Source organism: Mobula hypostoma, chromosome 2 (genome assembly GCF_963921235.1).
Source record: "Mobula hypostoma chromosome 2, sMobHyp1.1, whole genome shotgun sequence".
NCBI lineage: Eukaryota > Metazoa > Chordata > Chondrichthyes > Myliobatiformes > Myliobatidae > Mobula > Mobula hypostoma.
This window is the reverse complement of record NC_086098.1, coordinates 185,852,918-185,878,121: the sequence shown is the minus strand read 5'-3', so window position 1 is coordinate 185,878,121 and position 25,204 is coordinate 185,852,918. Positions and strand designations below refer to the sequence as shown.

General features: G+C 41.9%; 1 protein-coding gene across 1 annotated transcript in view; it reads left to right on the top strand.

Annotated features, from left to right (window-relative positions):
- Positions 1-828: 828 nt before the first annotated feature.
- manbal (mannosidase beta like) overlaps positions 829-25,204 on the top strand; it is a 74,250-nt gene continuing 49,874 nt past the window's right edge. The window contains exons 1-2 of the mRNA XM_063074542.1: positions 829-947; positions 16,059-16,281. Coding sequence (XP_062930612.1) covers positions 16,135-16,281 — 147 coding nt within the window. The 5' untranslated portion in view covers positions 829-947; positions 16,059-16,134. The remainder of the gene's footprint in view (positions 948-16,058; positions 16,282-25,204) is intronic.

Sequence of the window (25,204 nt, the reverse complement as noted above, 5' to 3'; positions counted from 1 at the left end):
TTCTCAGTTTCTTGGCATCATCATGTTTTTTTTTGCGCCAGAAACATTAATGCTAATAGGACTCATGAGGTGTAGGGGCAGCGCTTGACGACGGGCGAATAATGGGTTTCTCAAAAGAAGTCTAAATGCCGGCCTGAACGATAAATGAGTTTCATGGACTTGAAAAGAAAGCTTAATCGGATCTTTCCAAGCAGAGCGAAAGATCAGTCCTGCGATGTTACTAGTCTAAAGTTGATCGGAAAGTGTGAGACACGGTCAGTAACTTTCAAACTCCAAATAACTTGCGATTTCCAGTACCTCTCAAATTAGACTATATGTGGCATAGGAGCAGAATTAGGCCATTCGAGTCTGGTCCACCATGGCTGATTTGCTGTCCCACTCAGGCCCATTCTCCCGCGTTCGCCCCGTAATCATTGACTCCATGACTGATCAAAAACCTATCAACCTCCGCTTTAAATATACGCAGTGAGTTGGTATCCACAGCCGCCTGTGGTAATGAAATCCATAGATTCACTACCCTCTGGCTAAATTGGTGTTTGATCTTGGAGCCAATCTGTTGCATAATTTTACACATAATCAAGAACGGTTTGGTATAGATTCTTACTGTATAGAGTTATACAGTCGGTCCACTTTCTGTGTGTTTTTCAAGCCCTATTTCCCCAATCTCCTCCACATCCCTGCTTCTACCCCTCCTAAGTATGTTTTGAACCCCCTAATGAACGTGGTAACTGAACGCGCATTCAATATTCGACAAGGTCGTGTATCCCAGACCACAATGATTTGCTGGTTCGTTTCCTCCTCGCAGCCGTGGGATACAGGAGGATAAACCTTCACAGTGCGGGAGCTCTGGGAGGAGGGTGGGAGGTACTTCCTGCCGTCAGGCTGAATGAGCCGCGGCTTCCTGAATAACGTGGAACGGAGATGCGGTGTGGGCGAGCCGAGTGAAGGTAAAACCGCAACAGTCCCCGTGCAAGCGCAGCGTTCCGCCGTTCGCCACTCGGCACCGGGCTTTGTTGCTGCTCCCCGCTACATTTAGACTGCAAAAGCCGCTGTGTTTGCCCGGCAGGCCGAAGCCCCGTCCCGGAACGGGCCTTGCGCTGCTACATTGTTGCTAATGTTCCTACTTTGTTACCGTTCGCACTAATCAGGAGTGAGTGGAGCCGTGGCCGGGCTCCCTCACAGTACGAATCCTGGGGTGAATGCGGGACAAGAGAGAGGGCACTGGGTGGCTTTACCGGGTGCATGGGGGGGGGGTGTAAATTGCAGAGGATGCTGCCATTCATAGCGGTGATACAAGTTCAAGTTCATGACTGAGATAGGCACACATGCACAAGTGATAAAATGCCAGGAAAATCAGTTTTTTTTATAACAGCAGCACAGCACATTAGCAGATGACGCTAAATTTAAATTAACATAAATTGAGATTATCATCCACCGTCCAGGCCATGCTCTTTTCTCGCTGCTACTATCGGGGAGCAGGTACAGGTGCTTTAGGGCCCTCACCAAGTTTAGGAACCATAAGGCTCCTGAGCTAGCGTGGAGAACATCAGTCACCAGAACACTGAACCAATTCCACAACCAATGAACTCGCTTTCAAGGGCTCTACAAATCATGTTCTCAATATTATTTATTTACTTATTATTTTTAGTAGTAGTTTGCATTTGCAAAGTTTATCTTGCACTTAGGTTGTCAGTTTTTGTGTGTAGTTTTTCATTGACTCTATCATATTTCTTTGTTTTTATTGTGAATGCCTGCAAGAAAATTAATCATGGGTAACATATGGTGACATATATGTTCTTTGATAATAAATTTGCTTTGAACTTTGATTAATGTAAGTCTTATAATATTGTGAATGGCAACTCTAGTTTGGAAATATCTGGAAGTTTGAAATAGAAGCATATCCAGTAATAGTCAGTAGACCAGACTTCGTCTTTGGAGACAGAAACAGTTAATATTTCCTGTCCATAATCTTTCATGAAATGGAATTCAACTGAAAATTCTGCTCTGAAATGCCAATTTTGTTACTCTGCTTAACCTGCTTAGTATTTCAAACATTTTCAGTTTTTAGTTACACAACACTGTGAAAGACAATAATTTCTTTTGCTTTAGTGGAATGGGGGCCCTGTGATTGGATTGTTGTTGGGAATAAGTGGAACAGTTTGGATACGTTCCTTTGCACAGTGATATTTCAGATGAATATGTGGTTGGAGGAAGTAATAGAAGTCATTTGGTTTATTAAGGAAAGGCTGATCACCCATGGGAGATGAATGTGCACGTATGGCAATTTCAAAATGGAATGCGGGCTACTCAGTGTTGATGGAACAGTCTGTACATGATGGGGTACAGTGGCTATGTGTATTAAGTGGTTAGGGTTAATTTGTCTTGAACATTTCCCCCACCACCATCCCCATTCACTTGACCACCATTGTAATAGCTGTCCTGAATTCTGTCTTTGGCAGGTTTTAAAATGATTGAGTCCTTAAGAGAGGATTGCACATTTAACTATATAATGTTTTCTCACCTATCCTCAGGGACCTGATTTCAATTTCAAAGGTTGCTTCCCACTTGTTCTTACCTGCTCACATCTCCACCCTTGCCCTCAAACTCTTCAGCAGAAAGACATTCTCTCTTCACCCTATCCCCCTAAAAAAAAGGAAATGATTAAATCACTGCTGAACATTCTAAATTGGAAAGAAGGCAATACTAGTTTATGTAATTTCTGACTGGTTAGCATTTTAGGAAACCCTACATTGAACTCTGAGATGATGTAGTGCCCAAAATGGAAGTTGTACTTTAAATATGGTCTATATGAAGTTCTGTACAGTGAGGGGGTGGGGTGGGGCAGTACGTCTCTATAAGTAATGCTTCCTCAGTCTTTACATCATTGATAAATTAGATATGTAGTTCTATATTAGGCTATATATATATATATATAAAATGTGTGTGTATGTATATATATAATGTGTGTGTATATATACACATCTGTTAGTCTCATGAGACCATGGATTTACGCCTTGGAAGATTTCCAAAATACAGGCCTGGGCAAGGTTGTATGGTAGACTGGCAGTTGCCCATGCTGCAAGTCTCCCCTCTCCACGCCACCAATGTTGTCCAAGGGAAGGGCATTAGGACCCATACAGCTTGGCACTGGTGTCATTGCAGAGCAATGTGTGGTTAAGTGCCTTGCTCAAGGACACAACACGCTGCCTCAGCCAAGGCTCGAACTAGTGACCTTCAGATCACTAGACCGACGCCTTAACCATTTGTCCAGGCTAGTAATAAATGTAATGAATGAGGAGCTGTAGGCCAACACAGATTGTTTTGAGGAAAGGTCTGTTAATCTGTCTCTTGGTTTGTTTTTCCAGCCTTGGCCCTTCCTGACATTTAGCCTTTTTCCTTTGAAGTTTATTTTGCCTTTTTTTGTCTCTTAAAAAGTACACAAATAATCAATAAGAGTATAAATCGACCATATGGGAGGAAAACAATCATTCAAATTCATTGTCAATCAACAAATCATATGTATACCTCTAATGAAACATTGTTCCTCTGGAACCCAGTGTGAAATACCGTACGTATACAGCACATATGGTTGTGATTCAGCACGTACATTCACAAAGTAATATTCACAAAATCCTGAATGGCATGACCTGAAGGTTGGTAACGTGAATTGTGAGGTGTATGCTTATGTAAGATAGAATAATGTTACTGGCAGTAAAGGATTAAATGATTTTTAAAAAAAATCTTGGCTTTTAACTCCCATTCAAGATAACGTACACTTTTTAAAATCTGTTGGAGAAGTTTTCACTTTTTTCCAGTGTTATAAGTTCTTTTCTCCAAATCAACCAATTTGGCGCAATGACACAAAATGCTCTTCCTTTATTGGATGATTTTGGTTAAAGTCCATTTGAACAAGCCACCTGTTCATTATAAAACTAGTTCCACTTTTGATACAAAATGTTCTCGTTCCTATGTCACTTCAGATTATTTCAGATATTTATGTTTCAGGGGACATGATGTGATACTTAGATGGGAACTGTTCCTACTGAGTTTTTGTCATCCTGTTCGTGGGTCTGTAGACCTGCAGGTAATCACATTTAAGAAACGTAAAGTAGTGCCACATGTGGATCACGGTTAAAAGGAACACATCGTTTAGATGTTCCTTTTAATTTTTCTTTGATTAATTGTCTTTTACAACGCCCTGGCAGGCAAATCTGTTCATTTACTTAGCTCTGTGCTGTGATGGCCACAATTCCCTAAAGCTCAATTTAATCATAACCTGTATTAAAGTGCAACTGCAATTACCTTTTAAGACTTTCATATTAATTTCATTGTAAAGTTGCAAATCTGAAACATTGCTTAAGGGAAAAGCTCATCTACTATGGTGAAATGCTTGACTTAAGGCAGCAAAAAGATGAGAGGCTTATGAGTTGTTTGCACAGTATTACTCAGATTTGCTTACAGAATTACTGATAAAAAAGACTAATCCTTGTCCAATCAGTGTCCTGAAATTGTAAAGGTAAATTGGGAATTTAATGAATTTAGCTGGATGGAGATGTTGAGATGGAACTTTAAATAAAGAATGTATCTGCAGAACATGCAAGCCCTTAGTGTGGCAATTTTAATTTTGGAGAAATGCTCTGCTACATATAGGCTTTGTGACTTTAATCCAAATCTTCCAAGTTCCAGGAACCTTGGGTCCCACACCATCTGTTCAGGACATTATTACCCCACAATACCCTGCTTGTAAACCAGAGCAGAAAACTTCACTCACCTCCAACACAGAACTGATTCTACAACCTGTGGACTCACGTTCAAGGACTCTACAGATCATGTTCTCAATATTTATTTATTTATAATTATTTTGTTCCTCTTTTGTACTTGCACAATTTGTTGTCTTTTGCAGATTGGTTGTTTCTCCATATTTGTGTGCAGTTTTTCATCGATTCTAAGGTTTTTCCTCTGTATTTTCTATGAATGCCTGCAAGAAAATCAGAATCAGATTTAATATCACCAGTATGTGTCATGAAATTTGTTAACTTAGCAGTAGCAGTACAATGCAATACATGATCATTATAGAAAGAATGAATAAATTACTATATATATGTGTGTGTGTGTGTGTGTGTACACAAACATACAAACCCCATTTCCAGAAAAATTGGGATATTTTCCAAAATGCAATAAAAACAAAAATCTGTGATATGTTAATTTACGTGAACCTTTATTTAACTGACAAAAGTACAAAGAAAAGATTTTCAATAGTTTTACTGACCAACTTAATTGTATTTTGTAAATATACACAAATTTAGAACTTGATGGCTGCAACACTCTCAACAAAAGTTGGGACAGAGTTAAAATAAGATTGAAAAGTGCACAGAATATTCAAGTAACACCGGTTTGGAAGACTCCACATTATGCAGGCTAATTGGTAGCAGGTGAGGTATCATGACTGGGTATAAAAGTAGCGTCCATCAAAGGCTTAGTCTTTGCAAGCAAGGATGGGTCGTGGCTCACCCCTTTGTGCCAAAATTCATGAGAGAATTGTTAGTCAGTTCAGAAGGAACATTTCTCAATGCAAGATTGCAGAGAATTTAGGTCTTTCAACATCTACAGTACATAATATTGTGAAAAGTTTCAGAGAATTCAGAGACATCTCAGTGCGTAAAGGGCAAGGTCAGAAACCACTTGAATGCGCGTGATCTTCGAGCCCTCAGACGGCACTGCCTAAGAAACCGTCATGCTACTGTGACAATTATAGCCACCTGGGCTCAGGAGTACTTCAGAAAACCACTGTCACTCAACACAGTCCGTTGCTGCATCCAGAAATGCAACTTGAAACTGTATTACGCAAGGAGGAAGCCATACATCAACTCTATGCAGAAACACCGGCGAGTTCTCTGGGCCCGAGCTCATCTCAGATGGACCGAAAGACTGTGGAACCGTGTGCTGTGGTCAGATGAGTCCACATTTCAGCTAGTTTTCGGAAAAAAGGCGTCGAGTTCTCCGTGCCAAAGATGAAAACGACCACCCAGATCATTATCAGCAAAAGGTGCAAAAGCCAGCATCTGTGATCGTATGTGGGTGCATCAGTGCCCACGGCATGGGGGAGTTGCATGTATGTGAAGGTACTATTGACTCCGAGGCGTATATTAGGATTTTAGAGAGACATATGTTGCCATCAAGGCGATGTCTCTTCCCGGGACGTCCATGCTTATTTCAGCAGGACAATGCCAGACCACATTCTGCACGGGCTACAACAGCGTGGCTTTGTAAAGACAGAGTGCGTGTGCTTGACTGGCCTGCTGCCAGTCCAGATCTATCTCCTATTGAAAATGTATGGTGCATCATGAAGAGGAGAATCAGACAACGGAGACCACGGACTGTTGAGCAGCTGAAGTCTTATATCAAGCAAGAATGGACAAAATTTCCAATTGCAAATCTACTACAATGAGTATCCAAAATGATTAAAAAGTGTTATTAATGTAACACAATGGTAAACATGCCTCTGTCCCAACTTTTGTTGAGTGTGTTGCAGCCATCAAATTCTAAATTTGTGTATATTTACAAAATACAATTAAGTTGGTAAGTAAAACTATTGAAAACCTTTCCTTTGTACTTTTGTCAGTTAAATAAAGGTTCACATGAATTAACATATCACAGATTTTTGTTTTTATTGCATTTTGGAAAATATCCCAACTTCTCTGGAAATGGGGTTTGTGTGTGTGTGTATATATATATATATATATACTCACACACATATAGTAATTTATTCATTTGTTATATAATATATATACACAGTTAAATTAAAAATAGAGCAAAAACAAAAATAATTTCTTAAAAAAGGTGAGGTAGTATTCATGGGTTTTCAATGTCCATTTAGAAATTGGATGGCAGATGGGAAGAAGCTGTTCCTGAATCATTGAGTGTGTGGCTTCAGGCCTCTGTACTTCCTTCCTGATGGTACCAGTGAAAAGAGGGCATGTCCTGAGTGATGGGGGTCCTTAATAGTGGACAACACCTTTCTCAGGCACCGCTCCTTGAAGATATCTTGGAAACTGTGGATACTCAGGGTGGTAATATGGTGACACATATGTACTCTGATAATTTACTTTACTGCACGCCTTAGTTATTCTGGGCGGCCTTTGTTATTGGACTCTAATGTTTACAAAAACAAGAAATGCTGGAAATATTCAGCAGGTCAGGCACATCTGTGAGAACAGAAATGGAGCTGATGGTTTATGGTGGAGATCCTCAATCAGAATATGAAACATTCTGATTTCTGAAATTCTGAATTGTGTTTCTTCCTGTATTTTGCATACTATTGAATATATCCAGCAGGTTGTTATTTTAGAGTTCCAGAATATATTTTGTTTTGATTTTCTATAGTCTTTAGAGAGGGTGCAGAGGAGGTGTACCAGGATGCCGCCAGGATTAGAGAGATGTCTTATGAGGTAGATTGCGTGTACCAGGTCTTTCCTTCTTGGAGAGGAGGTTGAGAGGTGTGTTGATAGAGGTGCACAAGATAAGAGGCATAAATGGAGGGGATAGTCAGAGACATTTTCCCAGGGCAGAAATGGCTAATACGAGGGGCATAACTTTAAAGTGGTTGGAGGTAAATATGGAAGGGGGGGTGAGGGCAGGTGTAAGAGGCAGTTTTTTTTACATAGAGTGATGGGTGCATGGAACGTACTCCCAGGGGTGGTGGTGATAGAGGCAGATATATTAAGGACATTTCAGAGACTTTAGGGTAGGCATGCAGATGAAAGAAAAATGGAGGGCTATGTGGGAGGGAAAGGGTAAATTGATGTTTGAATAGGTTAAAGAGTCAGCACAACATTGTGAGCTGAAGGACCAGCACTCTGCTGTACTGTTTCACTAGAATAGACAATTAAGTTCTGGATGGTTATGAGGCACAGCTGTCTTGACATTGTTGCCAACTCTTGATACATGGTAAACTTTGGGAAGGTAGAGTCCATTAAACCAGTGGTCCCCAACCACCGGGCTGCAGAGCATGCGTTACCGGGCCGTGATGAAACGACATGATTTGGTGATATGAGTCAGCTGCATCTTTCCTCATTCCCTGTCACGGCCACTGTTGAGCCATTAAGCATGCAAGGTCATTACCCGTGCGCCATCCATGTCAGTGCGGGAAGAAGATCAACTCCTCGAGCTTGCAAATGACGGCGGGCTGAAAAGTATGTTTGACATAACATCTCTGCCGGCATTCCGGATCAAAGTCAAGGCTGAATATCCTGAGATAGCCACGAAAGCACTGAAAACGTTGCTTCCATTTCCAACATATCTCTGCAATGAATGCAACGAAAACTAAATTGCGGAATAGACTGGACATAAGGAACCTCCTTCGAGTATCGCTGTCTCCCATCACCCCTCGATGGGACCGTCTTGTTGAGGGAAAACAAGCCCGGGGCTCCCACTGATTTAGTGATATTGGTTGCAATGATTTTATATGTTCATACGGAGAAAATATGTGCTGTGTCTTTAATATCCAAACGTTACTTAAAATGTTATGATGCTGTTGACTTACTTATATAACCATATAACAATTACGGCACGGAAACAGGCCATCTCTGCCCTTCTAGTCCGTGCCGGACGCTACTCTCACCTCGTCCCACCGACCTGCACTCAGCCCATAACCCTCCATTCCTTTCCTGTCCATATACCTATCCAATTTTTCTTTAAATAATATTGAACCTGCCTCTACCACTTCTACTGGAAGTTCGTTCAACACTTACTTCAAGCTCCCCTGTCCTTCCCTGATAATTGACTTATCGCTATATTCATGCGAGGAAAATATGCGCTGTATGTTTAATATTAAATTCATTAGATAGACCCTTTTAGAAACGAAATTGAGTGTATTAGCCATTTATCACCTATATTCCGGTCGTGATTAACATCCCCCAACCCCCCCCCGCGACCAGTATCGCCAAAAGCGATTTGTAGAAAAAATGGGCACATACATACATGCGCAAAGCACGCATGCGCACTGGTGCCCGCACACGGCTTCATGGTCATTGTAGTCTCTCTGTGCAAACAACGTATTTGGCTCTACTCTTGTCCGTTGTCAACCCTACCCCCCCACCCCCCCCCAACCCGGGGTTGGCCGGTCCGCAAAATATTGTCAACATGAAACCGGTCCGCAGTGCAAAAAAGGTTGGGGACCCCTGCATTAAACCACAGAAAATGTGTGGCTGTGATTGTCGAGAGCAGTGCTGATGTAAGTTTGTGGACTGCTGCATACAAATCCTTGGTGGGTATTGAATGGGGGCATTGTTACAATGTTTCAATTCTGCCACCTAAGACCAGGAAAAATCAGCCAGATTTCCCCCTTCTTGAATTGTTCCACTTCCTGCCAAGACTCCAGTGCAAATCTGGAGAGTGTATGGAAGTAGGTAAAAATAGCTTGAATGGGATGATGAGCATGTTCAACTGGACTCACATTTTTCCATTATGTTGTAACAGCTCCCAAAGTACTTGATGGGGCTGCAAAGCTCACTGGAGAGTTCTTAGGGAATGAAGGGCTTCAAATACGTCCAAGCCTTTTCTGGGACATGAGACCCCCCGCCCCATACATTGAGGACTTTTGCAGAAGGCAATGCCTCAGAAAGGTGGCATTCATCATTGAGGTCCCATGTCACCCAAGGTGTGCTCTCTGTCCTTGTTACAGGAGAGAGGAGGTACAGGAACCTGAAGACATACACTCAATGTTTTAGGATCAGCTTTCTCCCCCTCCACCGTCAGATTTCTGAACGAATAATAAACCAACCCCTGAATGCTCCCTCACTAATTTTGCTCTCTTCTTGCACGACCTTTTAAATTTTTTTTTTATTCCGTGGATTCCGGTTAATTGGGCTGTTGGTTAATCAGTGCAGCCATTTAATTAGAACTCATAAAGAACAAAAATGAAATCAAGAAAATAGCCGGGATTCCATTTTTTCATTTGGGATACTATGCTGCTTAATTTGGGTAGGAGATTAACGCTGAACAGTTTCTAACTAGCATCAGTCTCGTGCACTTTCATGGTGAGTAGATACTGTACTTAGAGTGATCAGTTTTTAAGTAATGTCAGTTCATGTGTTTGTGCTGGAAAAAGCAGTGATTTTTGTCAGTAATCACAGGTGAGAAATAAGCAGTAAGACAATTCAGAGCTGTATTGCTCACTCTGGTTTCAAGCATTCAGGCTTGGGGATGCCAGAAATGGGCCAGGAGTGAAAATGAATGACTTCACTGCTCTGGCAAGTTAGGAAGTACAAAGTATTTGAAGGTATCGACAATCATCTTGATGTTACATGAAAGTGAAGGTTTGGAGGATGCAATTGCCTGAAGCGTTGTATGAAGGCGGTCCACTTTTTGCACTAGGTGTCTGTGCTGACTTTTGTTCATTTACAATCAAAAGAACACAGCAGATGAATCCCTCCGATGTTAACTATTAGAAACTGATACACAGTTTTATTGTACTGTCAAGGTATTGTCAATGTTCTTATTCGTTCTGTATTTCATTTAAATACATGAATAGTTACTCAGTTAAAAAGTCATTTGTCTTTTTTTATATAACTTTTAAACTATATGAAAATTTGGCTAACTGGGACAGCCACTTAATTGGGCCAGAATGTACCGGTCTCAATGTGTTCTATCTAACCAGAATCTACTGCATATTTCTTATTGTAATTTAAGGTGTTTATTATGTACGACGCTGCCTCAAAGCAACACATTTCATGACCTTCGTCAGTGACCCGATTATGATTTCTTAGGTCACTATTTTATGTAGACATGGCTTCCTACTAGATCAGATATTAATGCTTTGTAGATCTGAAATTAATGGTGTTGCTAAATCTTTGCTCATTCCATTAAATGAAGTACAAATTGATACTTGGGAAAGTATTTTCTCTTGGTAAGTTTGTGAAACAAGTCGATTTAAAACCTAGACATCAGAGATACAGTCTTATTTCACATCTGACTGTCTACACTTTAGTATATAATCAAAGAATGTCAGACAGCAAATTTTTATCTCAACAATTTATACAAGCTCCAGGATTTATATGTGGGTATACCCTCATCATTTAATATAATGAACCAACGGTAAATTGCTATTCAATAAAATATGTGACAAAGTCAAAAAAGAGAGGGTCCAGAGAAGGTTATCAAGGATGATCCTGGGCATGAAAGAGTTAACATATGAGGAGTGTTTGATGCCTCTCAGCCTGTACTTGCTAGAGTTTAGAAGAATGAAGGGTAATCTTATTGAAACCTACCGAATATTGAAAGGCCTAGATAGAGTGGACATGGAGAGGATGCTTCCTATAATGGGTGAGTCTAGGACCAGAGGGCTCAGCCTCACAATAGAACGATGTTCCTTTAGAACTGAGATGAAGAGGAATTTCTTTAGCTGGAGGCTGGTGAATCTGTGGAATTCATTGTCTTAGATGGCTGTGGAGGATTAGATAGAGTATATTTAAAGTAGAGTTTGATAGCTTCTTGATTAATAAGGGTGTCAAAGGTTATGAGGAGAATGGGGTTGAGAAGGATAATAAATCGACCATGATGCAATGGTGGAGCAGACTCGATAGGCCAACTGGCCTTATTCTGCTGCTATGTCTTATGGTCTTAAGGTCATCACAGCTGTCTGACCTAGAGTATGTCAAAGTCAAGGAATATGAATATGCGTGTTTAATTATTCTGGGTCCACGAGTTTCTCGTGTAGTGGACCCATAAAGCTTGATGAGCAGCACTCGAAGATTGGAGAGGCAAATTCGTTTTATTGGCCCTGACAATGGGAACAGAAGAAAGAGCAAAGATATTTGGGTAACCAAGGTGGATAAAGTGGCACAGAAAGTTATTGGAGTGATTCCAGGGAACAAATTATCAAGTGGGTAGCTATCTGCATGCAAGAGGGAGAGGTAGAGTAGGTACTTGCAGTGGTATTAGATGGACCCAGAAATTATCTCTGCTCAGGCTGTTGCCTACACTTTATATTTCTAATTTAATATTTTAGAATTTAGAGTCAAAAACACAGTGTTACAATTTCAGAGATTCAAGGTTTCAAAGGTACATTTAATGTCAGAGAAATGTCCACAATATACATCCTGAAATGCTTTTTCTTCGCAAGCATCCATGAAAACAGAGGAGTGCCCCAAAGAATGAATGACAGTTAAATGTTAGAACCCCGAAGCACCCCCAGCTGTCCCCCCCCACGTAAGCGGCAGCAAGCAACAATCCAATAAAAACAAAGCAAACATGGGCACCGCCACCAAGCACTCAAGCGTGAGCAAAGCAATAGCAAAGACACAGACTTGCAATCCCGTGGAGGGTCAGACACCCTGAGCCAATAGGCTGGTCCTGGACTTATTTCCATCTGGCATAGTTTGCATTTTGTTGTTTGATTGTTTGTGGTTTTTGTATTGCTATATTTACGCTCTATTCTTGGTTGGTGCGGCTGTAACAAAACCCAATTTCCCTCGGGATCAATAAAGTATATCTATCTATCTATCTATGTACCCCAAAGGCTTTGCATTTCACCCAGTGTTCTATCTCTCCCTAATGAGGGAGACAGGAGTGTCTCCATATTCCCAGCGAGCGGGGAGACATAACAAACAACTCGCTGGTTTACGATGTTAAAAGTCTGTTACGTCACTTTTTTTCCGAGACGGTTTGCAGAGACACGAGATTCTGCATATGCTGGAAATCTTGAGCAACATACACAAAATGGTGGGAGAGCTCATCAAATTTGACAGCATTTATGGAGGCAAATGAGCCAATAAACCTATACCTGCCCGAAATGTCTACTGTTTATTTCCCACCATAGATGACACCTGACTTGCTGAGTTCCCCCAGTATTCGGTGAAATTGCAGTCATCTCCTATGTTTGGTAGCATCAAAGGACAACTATAAAGATACTATAATGAAGTTTAAAACTTGGCATGTCATTGTATGAGTTTCAGTGGCTGAGATATTTCATAACAGCAAGCAATAAAATAGCTGCATGAGGTCATGGAAGATTATCCACTCAGAACCATCTTAAGGCCTTAACCCTATAAAGTATTTCCATCACCCAGGTCATGACCTCTTCTCATTGCTACCTTCAGGAAGGAGGTCCAGAGGTCCACCCACTCAATGATTCAGGAACAGCTTCTTCCCCTTTGCCAGCAGATTTCTGAATAGACATTGAACCCATCAACACTACCTCACTACTTTTTTTACACTGCTTGCTGATAATTCTTAATCTCAGCCCTGAATACCCTTCATGACAGAACATCTACGGGCCTCTGAATAGAGGATTCCAAAGATTAGTGAGAAATGAGTTTGCATTTATTTTAGCAAATACTCCCCTCAGGAGAACGGGGGACTAGGAAGAAATATGGACTAAAGGGGCATACATAAAAAGAAAACCAAGCTCTAGAGCATGGGGTATTTTTTATGCCATGGAGCCGTACCATTAATTGAGGGGTCCATGGATTCTGGGTTGGGAGTTCCTGCTCTACAGTTTATTTCCAGAGAATTGTCTAAAAATGAAGATAAGTTGTGCAAAAATTACATTGAATTTTGGTTAGATCTTCCTTTGAGTGCTTTGCCATGATTCTAATCTCCATGAAGATACTAGCAGAACTGCCAGGTTATTGCTTCCAGCAAAGGACGAATGAACAGGTTGTCTTCTTTTGAAAAGAGAAGGTTAAGAGTGAATGATGAAATAAGAGTAGGGAGAATATTCTTCAGATTTGGGGGGGCAAAAATGATCAATAAAGAATGTTCAATAAGATATAAAATGGGGAATTCAGAAGTAACTTTACCAATCGAGCAATCAGAATGAAGGAGATGTGAACATTGGGTGTAATTGATGAGTAACGAAGATTTGCTTTGTTTGTCACTTACATATCAGTGGAATTTGTTGCTCCAGACAGCTGTGGAGGTCAAATCATTGGGTATATTTAAGGCAGAGGTTGATAGATTCTTGATTAGTCATGAAGGGATATGAGGAGAAAGCAGGAGATTGGACTGAGAGGGAAAATGGATCGACTGTGATGAAATGATGGAGCGAACTTGATGGGCCAAATGGCTTAATTCTGCTCCTATGTGTTATGGTCTTATGGAAACATAAGGGAGATGTGTAATTTGGATCAGCGACCAATGCAGTCTAACATGTGCTGGGTATGGTGGTGGAAATTGAAGCACAGCCGCTGTCACTGCAAAGCGTTACGCTAGCTGCCGCACTACCATGCTGCCCTTACCATGGAAGCGTGAATGGAAGATCGTGGGGAGAGTAGGGTGCTTTCAGGCTTTTGTATTTTCTGCCCAGTTGCATGGAGGAGAGGAAAGAATATCTGGGGTGGGAGGGCCCTATCATCCATTCCAGATACTAACAACTTTGCTGAAGAGAACTTTTTCCTCATTTTTTGCTCGTGTCTTTAAATTTTACATCTCCAACAATTCCATGGATAATGACAGTAGGGTGGCGGTGGGGGGGTGTGATGGTTGGGGGTGATGTCTTTACCAAAGGAACTGAGCAGGCTGATGATGTAGTGGCATTCACACCGGACTTCAAGGCGAGTGATCCCAGGTTCAAATCCGGCCGGCTCCTTGCCCACTTTCCACCCGTGCTGGGTGAGCGTTGAGCTAGCAACTGAGCCTCATTTAAAAAAAAAGAGACAAAAATGTTAATGAAATGGCAAGGTTGCCACTGAATGCGTCATAAGGCACGGAGAGGAACAACAACCACAATAAAGGAAGCATGAGGTGCTCCTTCCCACCACTAGCCAGCAGGCCACCCTTAGGTAAGGTGTAGCACCCGCTTAGGTTCAACGATCAGGGCCCCATGAGGCCACGTGGTGGTGGATGGCCATATGAGTAGTTGGTGCATATCGCAAGTCCTGGTTATGTGGCCTCCTACGCCAGGCAGACATGCTCTGAATAGTATTGATAATGGCTGAGGTCACCCATCTTGTAAAGACACTGGCCAGAAGAAGGCAATGCAAACTAGTTCTGTAGAAAAATTTATTAAGAACAATCATGGTAACAATCATGGTTGACCATGATTGCCAAAGTCAAACGACATGGCACACGATGATGAGTTACAGTAGTTCTCTCTGGATCTCTCATTATTTTCAACACTTCTGTCACAAATTCCAAGTTATTCAACATTTTCCCCTAATATCCCTGGAGCCACTCTCCTAAACATTTTGCAGCCTCTCTGTGTCATTTGTATTCCCTTAGAAGAGGGGACATGTGACGGTTTTCAAATAAATACTTCACTTTATTTGCTCATGCCTCCATGCAGGCATTCCTGAAAAACTTGACAGTAGTGAGTTACAACCCTATTCACACAGCGACATATTGTAGTGGAAACTTAAGAAGATGTTGTGTACGGCACTTCAGAGTGGTGCTTTAGACTTGTCAATATCAGGGGTTTTAAAATGAATGGTTTACTTTAGACACCATCAATATCACTTGCAACTACATTTCAGCCAATTATTCTCCATTTTTAGATCATAGACCATTTATTTTCCCTCTTAAGCCTATTCTCCTGCCTTCTCCCTGTATCCTTTGACGCCCCTACTAATCGAGAACATGTCACCCTCTGCTTTAAATATACCCAGTGACTTGGCCTCTGGGTGTCTGTGGAAATAAATTCCACAAAGGCATGATACTCTGTCTAACAAAATACCCCCTCCTCCTCTCCCTTCTAAGGGACATTTTACTTTGGGGCTGTGCTTTCTGGTCCGAGCCTCTCCAATATTGGAAACATCTTCTCCATGTACACTCTGTCCAGGCCTTTCAATATTTTGTCGATTTCAATGAGATATCTCCCACCGCCCCCCCCCCATTCTTCTAAACTCCAGTGAGTACCAGCCCAGAGCTATCAAATTAACTCCTTATGTTAACCCTTTAATTTCTGAGATAGTTCGTGTAAACCTCCTCTGGGACCTCTCCAATGCCAGCACACCCTTCCTTATATATGGGGCCAAAAACAGCTCACAATACTTCAAATATGATCTGACCAAAGCCTGATTAAAGCCTTAGCCATTACATCCTTGCCTTTTCTCTCTGTATAGATAAAAACAGTGACAGAAAAAGACCAAGATATTGTAAAACTTTGCAAAGGACCTCCAGACGACAGGAAGAAACAGAATGGCTACAGAGTTTGATTTGACACCTCCAGAAGTACCTGAACCCACATTCTTTGACAACATTCTGCGATACGGCCTGTTCCTAGGGGCAATTTTCCAAATCATCTGCATATTATCAATCTTGCTGCCTTCTAAATCACCAGAACCGGTAAGAATTGCCTCTAATTACATTTTTCTTCTGATCTCTGAATGTGGATAGGGGCAGCACCATCGTCTTCTGCTCCTAGTTGGGATTGTAAATCGAACTCCAACCAATGGTTTTGCATGAAGGTTACATAGCTTCAAGCATATTGTTTAACTCAAAACCAATATCCATATTGCTTTTGTTCCTTGTGCCTACCGATTTAACATTTGACAATCAAGAAGGTTGTCACAAAGGCACAAATCTGTGTGTGATGGAGCCCAAAATAATTTGCTGGAGAACTTAGTGGGTTGAGAAGCATCTGTGGGAGGAAAGGAATTTTTGACATTTTGGACCAAAACCCTGCAGGTTTGGACCGAAAATGTCGATTATACCTTTCCTCCCACAGATGCTGCTTGATCCGGTGAGTACCTCCAGTCAGGTTGCTCTTTGAAGTAGATTGTCATTGTAAGCAGATGACAAAGGCAAGGGGAGGGTGCAAGTTTTCCTTAAGGATGAGAAACTACTAGGGCTATGTCAGATATTCACGATCATGATCTATTTTCCTGGGTATACCAGATGAATTCTCAGCTGCAAACGAGATTTTCATTGAGAATCCACTGCTACTGTGGGACGGTGTTGAGCTGCACTTACTGTCCTGAATAAGCAGGGCAGAAATTCTTTATTGGCTGAGGTTCATAACTTGCCCAAAGTGAGCCACGAAACCCAAGTAACACACACGAAATGATGGAGGAACTCAGCAAGTCAGGCATCATCAGTGGATGTTCTGACTTTCTCTCCCCTTCCTTGCCAGTCCAGATGAAGGATCTTGGCCCGAAATGTTGACTGTTTATTCCTCTCCAAAGATGGAGAGGAACTTCCTTTAGCATTTTGTATTTGTTGCTTTGGGTTTCCACCATCTGCAGAATCTCTTGTGTTTGAGACAACCTGGGTGTTGGGGAGATGGAGTTTTCTGCCTTCAGCAGCAATGGACGGGGGATTTAACCCTCTCACTGGGCTCGTGTACAAACTTGGCTCATTAGCTAACTCTGCTAACAGCCACGTGACTCATCGGTGAGAAGGCCACCTTTCATATACGTCTAGGGTCAGCATGATTCAGGGTTCAACCAAACAGGAAAGTTGGGATGTTCTGAATCAAGAACATTGATTGTAGAGAATGCTGTGTAAGTACTGCCATGTGTAAAGTTAATAATTGCCAGAAAAATAACAGATCGTACATCAGCATAAAATTACAAAGGAAATATGTTAACCAAATTTTCAACTTTAATAAACAGTTACAGAAAAAAGAAAAAAAAAATAAAAGGGCTCTTTACAGTTAAGCCAGTCCAATGTGCAAATAAATGTTGGAGCTCATTTCTGGAGTAGTCAGGTGTGTCGCTGTACTGACAAGTTGAACCCAAGTTAGAAACCATAGAAAAACTACAGCACAGAAACAGGCCTTTTGGCCCTTCTTGGCTGTGCCGAACCATTTTCTGCCTAGTCCCATTGACCTGCACACGGACCATATCCCTCCATACACCTCTCATCCGTGTATCTGTCCAATTTATTCTTAAATGTTAAAAAAGAACCCACATTTACCACCTCGTCTGGCAGCTCATTCCACACTCCCACCACCCTCTGTGTGAAGAGGCCCCCCCACAATGTTCTCTTTAAACTTTTCCCCCTTCACCCTTGACCCATGTCCTCTGGTTTTTTTTCTCCCCTTGCCTCAGTGGAAAACGTTCTGCATGAAAGACACCAGCCATGAGTAGAACTTCCCTTCTTGAAATCCTTTGTCTTGCAAAGCACTCCTTGTACAAAGGAGCTCCTCTTCAGATGGGATCCTCCAGCTATCTTCCCTGGTGCTCTTCTCCCTGCACCTCCCACCAAAAAAATCAAACCAGACTACTGTCCTCCAGAAATCTGAGTTACAACACGTGCCCAGACAATCCTGACTGGCTGACACAACGTTCTTAATTTGGACAGCATTGCTCCTTATCTTTACTGAAGCCAAAATACTCTTACCAGCAGGACACACTGCTTTTGCAGAAAAATGCTAAAATAAAAAAAACCTCACAGCATTGCAGTAGAAATCTTAACTGGGGAATTACAATGAGAATGGGGAATCTCCTGCTCAAATCCTGGACTTATTTTTCAGGCAGTAATGGGGACAGGGGAACTTGGTTGATCTTTGGGTGTAGGGGCATTTCACTTTTTCTTTGATTTTTAACTTCAGGATCACCTGCGATTGAGTAATAAAAAGAGAAGTGCTCTCTTTGTGTCACCTAATGATGAGGGAGAGTCTCAGTGGTCTGTTTTTATGTTTAGTGTTCAATCATATACCAGTGGTCAGTGGCCTAGGATGGCTGGTTGTGCCTGAATTGTTCATTGAAAGCAAAATGGGATGATTAAATTTTATTCCATTTCCTGCTTCAGTGAGACAGAATGCAGAGAAATAAAACAATGGGGACACCTTCTGAATTAGTGTTTCCGTAGGAATCTGGCAATTCAAGGATTCTTGAGTCATGGACTTCCTCATCTGAACTATTCAAACATTCCAGCGATTTCCTTGGAAATTGGCTCATACTAATCAGAAGTTTGATTTTCAGCTTATTGAAGAAGATTTTAAGTTCCTTATGCTTGGCAGGATGCAAAGAATTTGAGTTTCTAGTCAGTTAGGCACTTTTGAGACCACACTTGGAGTATTGTGTGCAGTTTTGGGCTCCTTAGTTTAGAAAGGATATACTGACATTGGAGAGGGTTCAGAGAAGGTTCACAAGAATTATTCCAGCAATGGAAGAGTTACCATATGAGGAATGTCTGGCAGCTCTTGGCTGTATTCCCTGAAGTTCAGGAGAATGAGGGAGGATCTCATAGAAACATTCCGAATGTTAAAAGGCCTGAACAGATTAGATATGGCAATGTTATTTCCCATGGTAGGGGAGTCTAGGACAAAAGGACACAACTTCAGGGTTGAAGGACGTCCTTTTAGAACTGAGATGCGGAGAAAAGACTTTAGTCAGAGGGTGGGAAATCTGTGGAATTTGTTGCCACGAGCGGCTGTGGAGGCCAAGTCACTGGGTGTATTTAAGGCAGAGATAGATAGGTTCTTGATTAGCCAGAGCATCAAAGGGTATCGGGTGAAAGCAGGGGAGTGGGGATGACTAGAAGAATTGGATCAGCCCATGATTGAATGGCGGAGCAGACTCGATGGGCCAAATGTCCTACTTCTGCTCCTATATCTTATGACCTTACGGTCTTAAGAAAAGTTGAAGATAGAAGTTAATTATTACATTTTGCAGGCAGCCAACTTCAGATTTTAAAACATTGCACATAAATATAAAGGATCTGCATAGTAATTGAAGCTTTCAATTAGTAAATTGAAATTATAACTGTACAAAAAAACAATTTTCTGTGAAGCCTGAGGTAGGATGTATTTCTGCAATGAGAGTAAAATAAATTCCTATGTCAAATACATCAGTTTTATTACCTGCGATGATATTCAAACCCATTTAATCAGCACAAAGGAAAGGTGCAGAGAAGTGCTGTTGGATTTTTAATGTGTTCATGCTGCGATTCGAACACAAAGGAAAACAATGGATAATTGACCCAAGTCATTGATCAGCCTGTGGAAATTAGGTATATGAAAGAAAATGAAGTGTTCTTTCAAAGGCTGAATTATTGAATGCACTGAGAAGTGTTGGCATTGAGTTTTCAGGAATAAAACACCTTTGGAACGAAAACTGAGCTGTGGTAATTAAAATGCAAGTCTCTTTCCTTACAGCTGGCCCATACCATAAGATGTTGGAGCAAAATTAGATTATTCAGTCCATCGAGTCTGCACTGACATTCAATCATAGCTGATCTATATGATCTAATGTGACACCAGACCCACCCACATGGTTGCGTCTTCAAAATTGACCTGAAGTGGCCTGGAGAATCACTCAGTTGTAGGTGGTTCATCCCGTGCTCTCTGGAGAAATTAGGGATGGGGAATAAATGCTGGCCTTTCTACAGACACCCAGAGCCAAAAAAAAAGTTTAAAAACTGAAAAGTAAACAAGTTTATACATCTTTTCTGTAAATAGGGGTGAAGTCAAAAATATCTAATTGGCTTTGTGGTTAGTTTGTACCATTTGCTCAGTTAAGGGCAGCCAGGATTAGGGCAACTGTTGCGTGTAAGATGTTTAAAAACAAATACAGTGTATTGTAAAATAAAATCAAGGCATTAGTGAACTGTTCTGATTTTATAAAATGCTGTATTTTATTGTTAATATACTCAGAAATCTTTCCTTCACTTTATATTTACCTCTTTACTTCAGTGTCATTTTTCCTCATGGCTACTGCCCAGTGTGGCGTCGCTGGTCGGGATTTTCTCACAGGTTTGCAGATGTCAAACCTCTGCAGCTGTTAGAATTTAGTCTGCTCGAATTCTCTCTTAATGTGGCATGGGTACAGTTCCAACAATGACCACTAGGTGGCGATCAGGAGCAGTTCATTTCCTATTTATCTTTTTGTATGTTCCTGAATGCTGAAGTTAATTGTAGCAGCTATTCTAAGGACTGGCTATAATTAACTAGATCAACACAATGAAAATGATCAAATCCAGGAGCCTCAAGATTTGAATGACAATATTGAGCAACTGTGAGTATATTTCGGGAATCCAATTTGAACTTTTTTCAATTTAGTGCTGTCATAAAAGCATTTCCTCTGCTCCTGAGATTGTAAGAAAAGGAAATTTAATATTGACAAAAAGACATTGCATTATGTTTTATGAATATGTAATCTGAATTTAATATTTGCTTGTTTGTGATTGATGTATGTTTTGAAATATTTGCCAAAGAAATACTTGCCATAAAGATGCTGTCATTTGTGCCAGAGAGATTGAAGTTTAAAGATATTCCAGTTTTCATGAGTTCAGTATTTAAGTTTGTATTTTGGATAGTGTTAATTCACTTTTGTTTCCCTCTATTGCTTTACATGACAGAAAGCCCTGTATTTCTCACATAAGTGATCGGACATAGGAATAGAGTTAGGCCATTTGACCCATCAAGTCTGTTCCGTCATTCCATCATGGTTGTTTTTTTTTTGATCCCTCACAGCCCCATTGTCCTGCTTTCTCCCCATAACCTTTGAGGCCCTGTCTGATTAAGAACTTATCGATCTGTGCATTAAATATACCTAATGACTTGGCCGCCACAACCATCTCTGGCAATGAATTCTGCAGATTCACTGCATCTCCAGCATCATTTTCCAGTGGTTCGATATGCACGCTCACCTCTCTTTTATTCTATATATCAGAGAAAATGTTTGATACTCTTTTTCATATTATTGGTTAGTTTACCTTCATAGTTCATCTTTTCTTTCCTTCTGGCTTTTCTTAGTTCCTTTCTGTTGGTCTTTAAATCCCCCACGACCATAGTAACACTGCCCTTTTGATGTGTCTTTTCCATTTCCTGTTGTAATTTGTACTCTACATTTTGGCTACAGTTCGGGGGCCTGTATATAATGCTCATCAGGGTATTTTTGCCCTTGAGGTTTCTTAACTTTACTCACAAGCACTCCACATCTTCTGATCCTATGTCACCTCTTTTGAAGCATTTGATTTCATTTTTACCACAGAACTACGCTACCTGTCCTTTGATACAAGATGTATCCTTAACGTTAGCTCCCAACTATGATCTTCTTTCAGCCACAACTCAGTGACGCACACCTGCCTATCTCTAACTGCACTACAAGATCATCTACCTTATTCCATATACTGTCTGCATTCAAATATAACACCTTCAGTCCTGCATTCATCACCCTTTTTGAATTTGCCCCAATGTTACACTTCAACTCAACCCAATGACTGCAATTTAACCATGTCATCTACTTGTCCTTCCTGAGTCTCACTACACAATGCATCTACTTGTCCCATCCCCCTGCCAAATTAGTTTAAACCCTCCCCAACAGCTCTAGCCAACCTGCCCGCAAGGATATTGGTCTGCTTGGGTTCAGGTGTAACCATTCCTTTTTGTACAGGTCATACCTTCACAAGAAGGGATCCCAGTGATCCAGAAATCTGAAACCCTGCCCCTACACCAATTCTTCAGCTACGCATTCCTCTGCCAAATCATCCTATTCATATCCTCATCGATGCAGGGCACATGCAGCAATCCTGAGATTACTATCCTAGAGGGCCTGCTTTTCAGCTTTCTAACTAACTCCCTATATTGTTCCTTCAGGACCTTTTCCTACCTATGTCATTGGTACCAATATATATCACAGATTCACGCTGTTCACTCTCCCCCTTTAGAGTGCTGTGGACCCATTCTGAGACATCCCTGACCCCAGCACCTGGGAGGTAACAGACCATCTGTGTGTATCTCTCACAACCCCAGAATCTCAGTTCTACCGCTCTAACTATGGATCCCCTATCACTACTGCACTCTGTCCCCTGTCCCTCTGAGCCACTGAACCAGACTCTGTACCAGAGGCACGATTACTGCAGCTTGCCCTGGTAGGTCATTTCCCCTATCCGAAGAGGTATACTTATTATTGATGAAACGGTCATTGGGTACTCTGCACTTGCTGCCCATTGCTGTTCCCTCTTCTGAGAGTCACCCAGCTACCAAGCTCCTGTAAGTTGGGGCTGACTACTTCCCTGTAGCTTCTATCTATCACTTCCTCATTCTCCTGTATGGGCTGAAGGTCATCCATCGCACTGCAGATTGATGCACTTGGTGCAGATATTGTTATCAGGGAGACTGAAGGTCCCTGAGAATTCACCTATCTCATACAAAGGACATACCATTAACTCTGGACCCATTTTCATCATACTAGCCATTTACTAACAGAGAAAGAGGAGGAAAAAAAAGCTTACCAGAAACTTAGAGCCCCAGACTCTTCTTTCCTAAGCTTGTTGAGCCAAAGCCCAACAACTCTACCACTGCCCATTCACACAATGGCTGCTCCAACAATGGCCACTCCGCATACACCTTGCTTCTGTTTTTATTCGTCTTTGTCGAGTGCCTTATAGATCCGCTGTGTGCATACGTCTACTGATGCTTCTGGACACATCTTCAGTGATATTCCTGGAATCATCGGGTTTTTCGGGTCTTTCAACATCATACAACCTCCTCCAGGTGACCCAGCCGGGCTGATCAGACCCCAGCTTGTGTCCAGATGGCTAGCTACTTATGACTCCATGGCTCCCCTCTTTTGAGCCACAGCCATCTTGAGGCCCTCTCTGCCGCATCGGTGGTACTGCGGATGGCTCTCCTCTTCCTCTCTCCCTCGATGCCCAAATTGCTGAAGGCTCTAACTAAAGAACGGGCTATGAATCCCCTACAACCAACCTCCACTGGGAGACACCTCGCTCTCCATCCAGCCTGCTGACAGTTGCTGACCAGTCCTGCGTACTTGGAGAGCTTCCTTTCAAAGGCCTCTTCCAAGCTATCTTCCCATGGGACTGTCAGCTCCAGCAGCACCACTTGCTTAGTAGACTCAGACACCAGGACAATGTCTGGTCGCAGGGTGGTGGCTGTGATATGATTGGGGAACTTCAGCTGTCCTTCGAGGTCCACCAACAGCTGCCAGTCCCTTGCGGAGGTCAGAATGCCTGCAGATGTTGTTTTGGCAGGTATTGGCTGCTCCCCAGCTCTGACAAAGGCAATGGTCTGCTTGGAGGGTCGGGACCGCTTCGCCCACTCAACTCCTGCGCTGACGGCTTCAGCGATGGTCTTCAGGACCTGATCATGCCTCCACCTGTACCGTCCCTCACCAAGTGCCCTTGCACAGCCACTGAGGATGTGCTCCAGGGTTCCTCGCTTGGAGTACAGTGGGCACGCAGATGACTCTGCCTTGCCCCATGTGTGCAGGTTTGATGGGCTTGGAAGCACATCATACACTGCCTGGACGAGAAACTGGATGCGGTGTGGTTCGGCTTTCCAAAGATCAGCCCAGGTCACTTTCCTGTCAACCGCATTCTCCCATCTTGTCCAAGCTCCCTGTTGCTTCATTCCCACCGCCTTGCAGGCTCTCGTCTCCTCCACTACTGCTCTCACCTCCTCTTGAACTAGACGACGCCTTTCCTTCCCTCTGGTGTCCATTTGGGGAGTCAATCGCAAGGGCTTATCTCCAAATCTTTATAAATAGCATTTCTCTATCATTTCTCTTTCACTCTTTGTACTATCTTGGGTTAGTCAATGTGAGAAATTAGGAAAAATGTACGATCAATTATTGGGATGAACTGCTGGTATGAAATGTAAAATAAGTCTTACAGTTTGCAGTATCACCTCTTGTCTGATTACTGCTGGTCCTGCAGTTTGCTTTCCATTTACACTCAGAGGCCACTTTATTTGGAACCTCCTAATAAGATGGCTACTGGGTGTATGTTCATGGCCTTCTGCTGCTGTATCCCATCTACTTCAAAGATCGACGTGTTGTGCATTCAGAGACGCTCTTGTAATGTGCAGTTATTTGAGTTACTGTCCTCCTTCCTGTCAGCCTGAACCATTGTCAATGACCTCTCTCCTAAACAAGGCTTTTTTACATACAGAATTGCTGCTCACTGGATGTTTTATGTTTCTCTGTAAATTCGTGGGACTGTTGTGTGTGAAATCCCAGGAGATCAGCAGTTTCTAAGATGCTCAAAACAGCCTGTCTGGCACTAACAATTAAAGTCACTTAGATCACATTTCTTCCCCATTCTGACGTTTGTTTTGAAAAACAATTGAACAGTTACTTCTTGTGAAACTTAATGGCAGTTGACGACCAATGTAAGGGCATTGCCACCACCTATTGAGTTGGAGTGTGGAGCAAAGAGACAGGAAGTATATTCATTAAATTCTCCCCCAAACAAGAAAAAGCTCAAATAATATCAAAATGTCATGTGCTTTTCAGAAAGTCAAATGTGCAATTATATATGTACATTACAATGGCAGAAATATCCTAACAAACTTCCCATG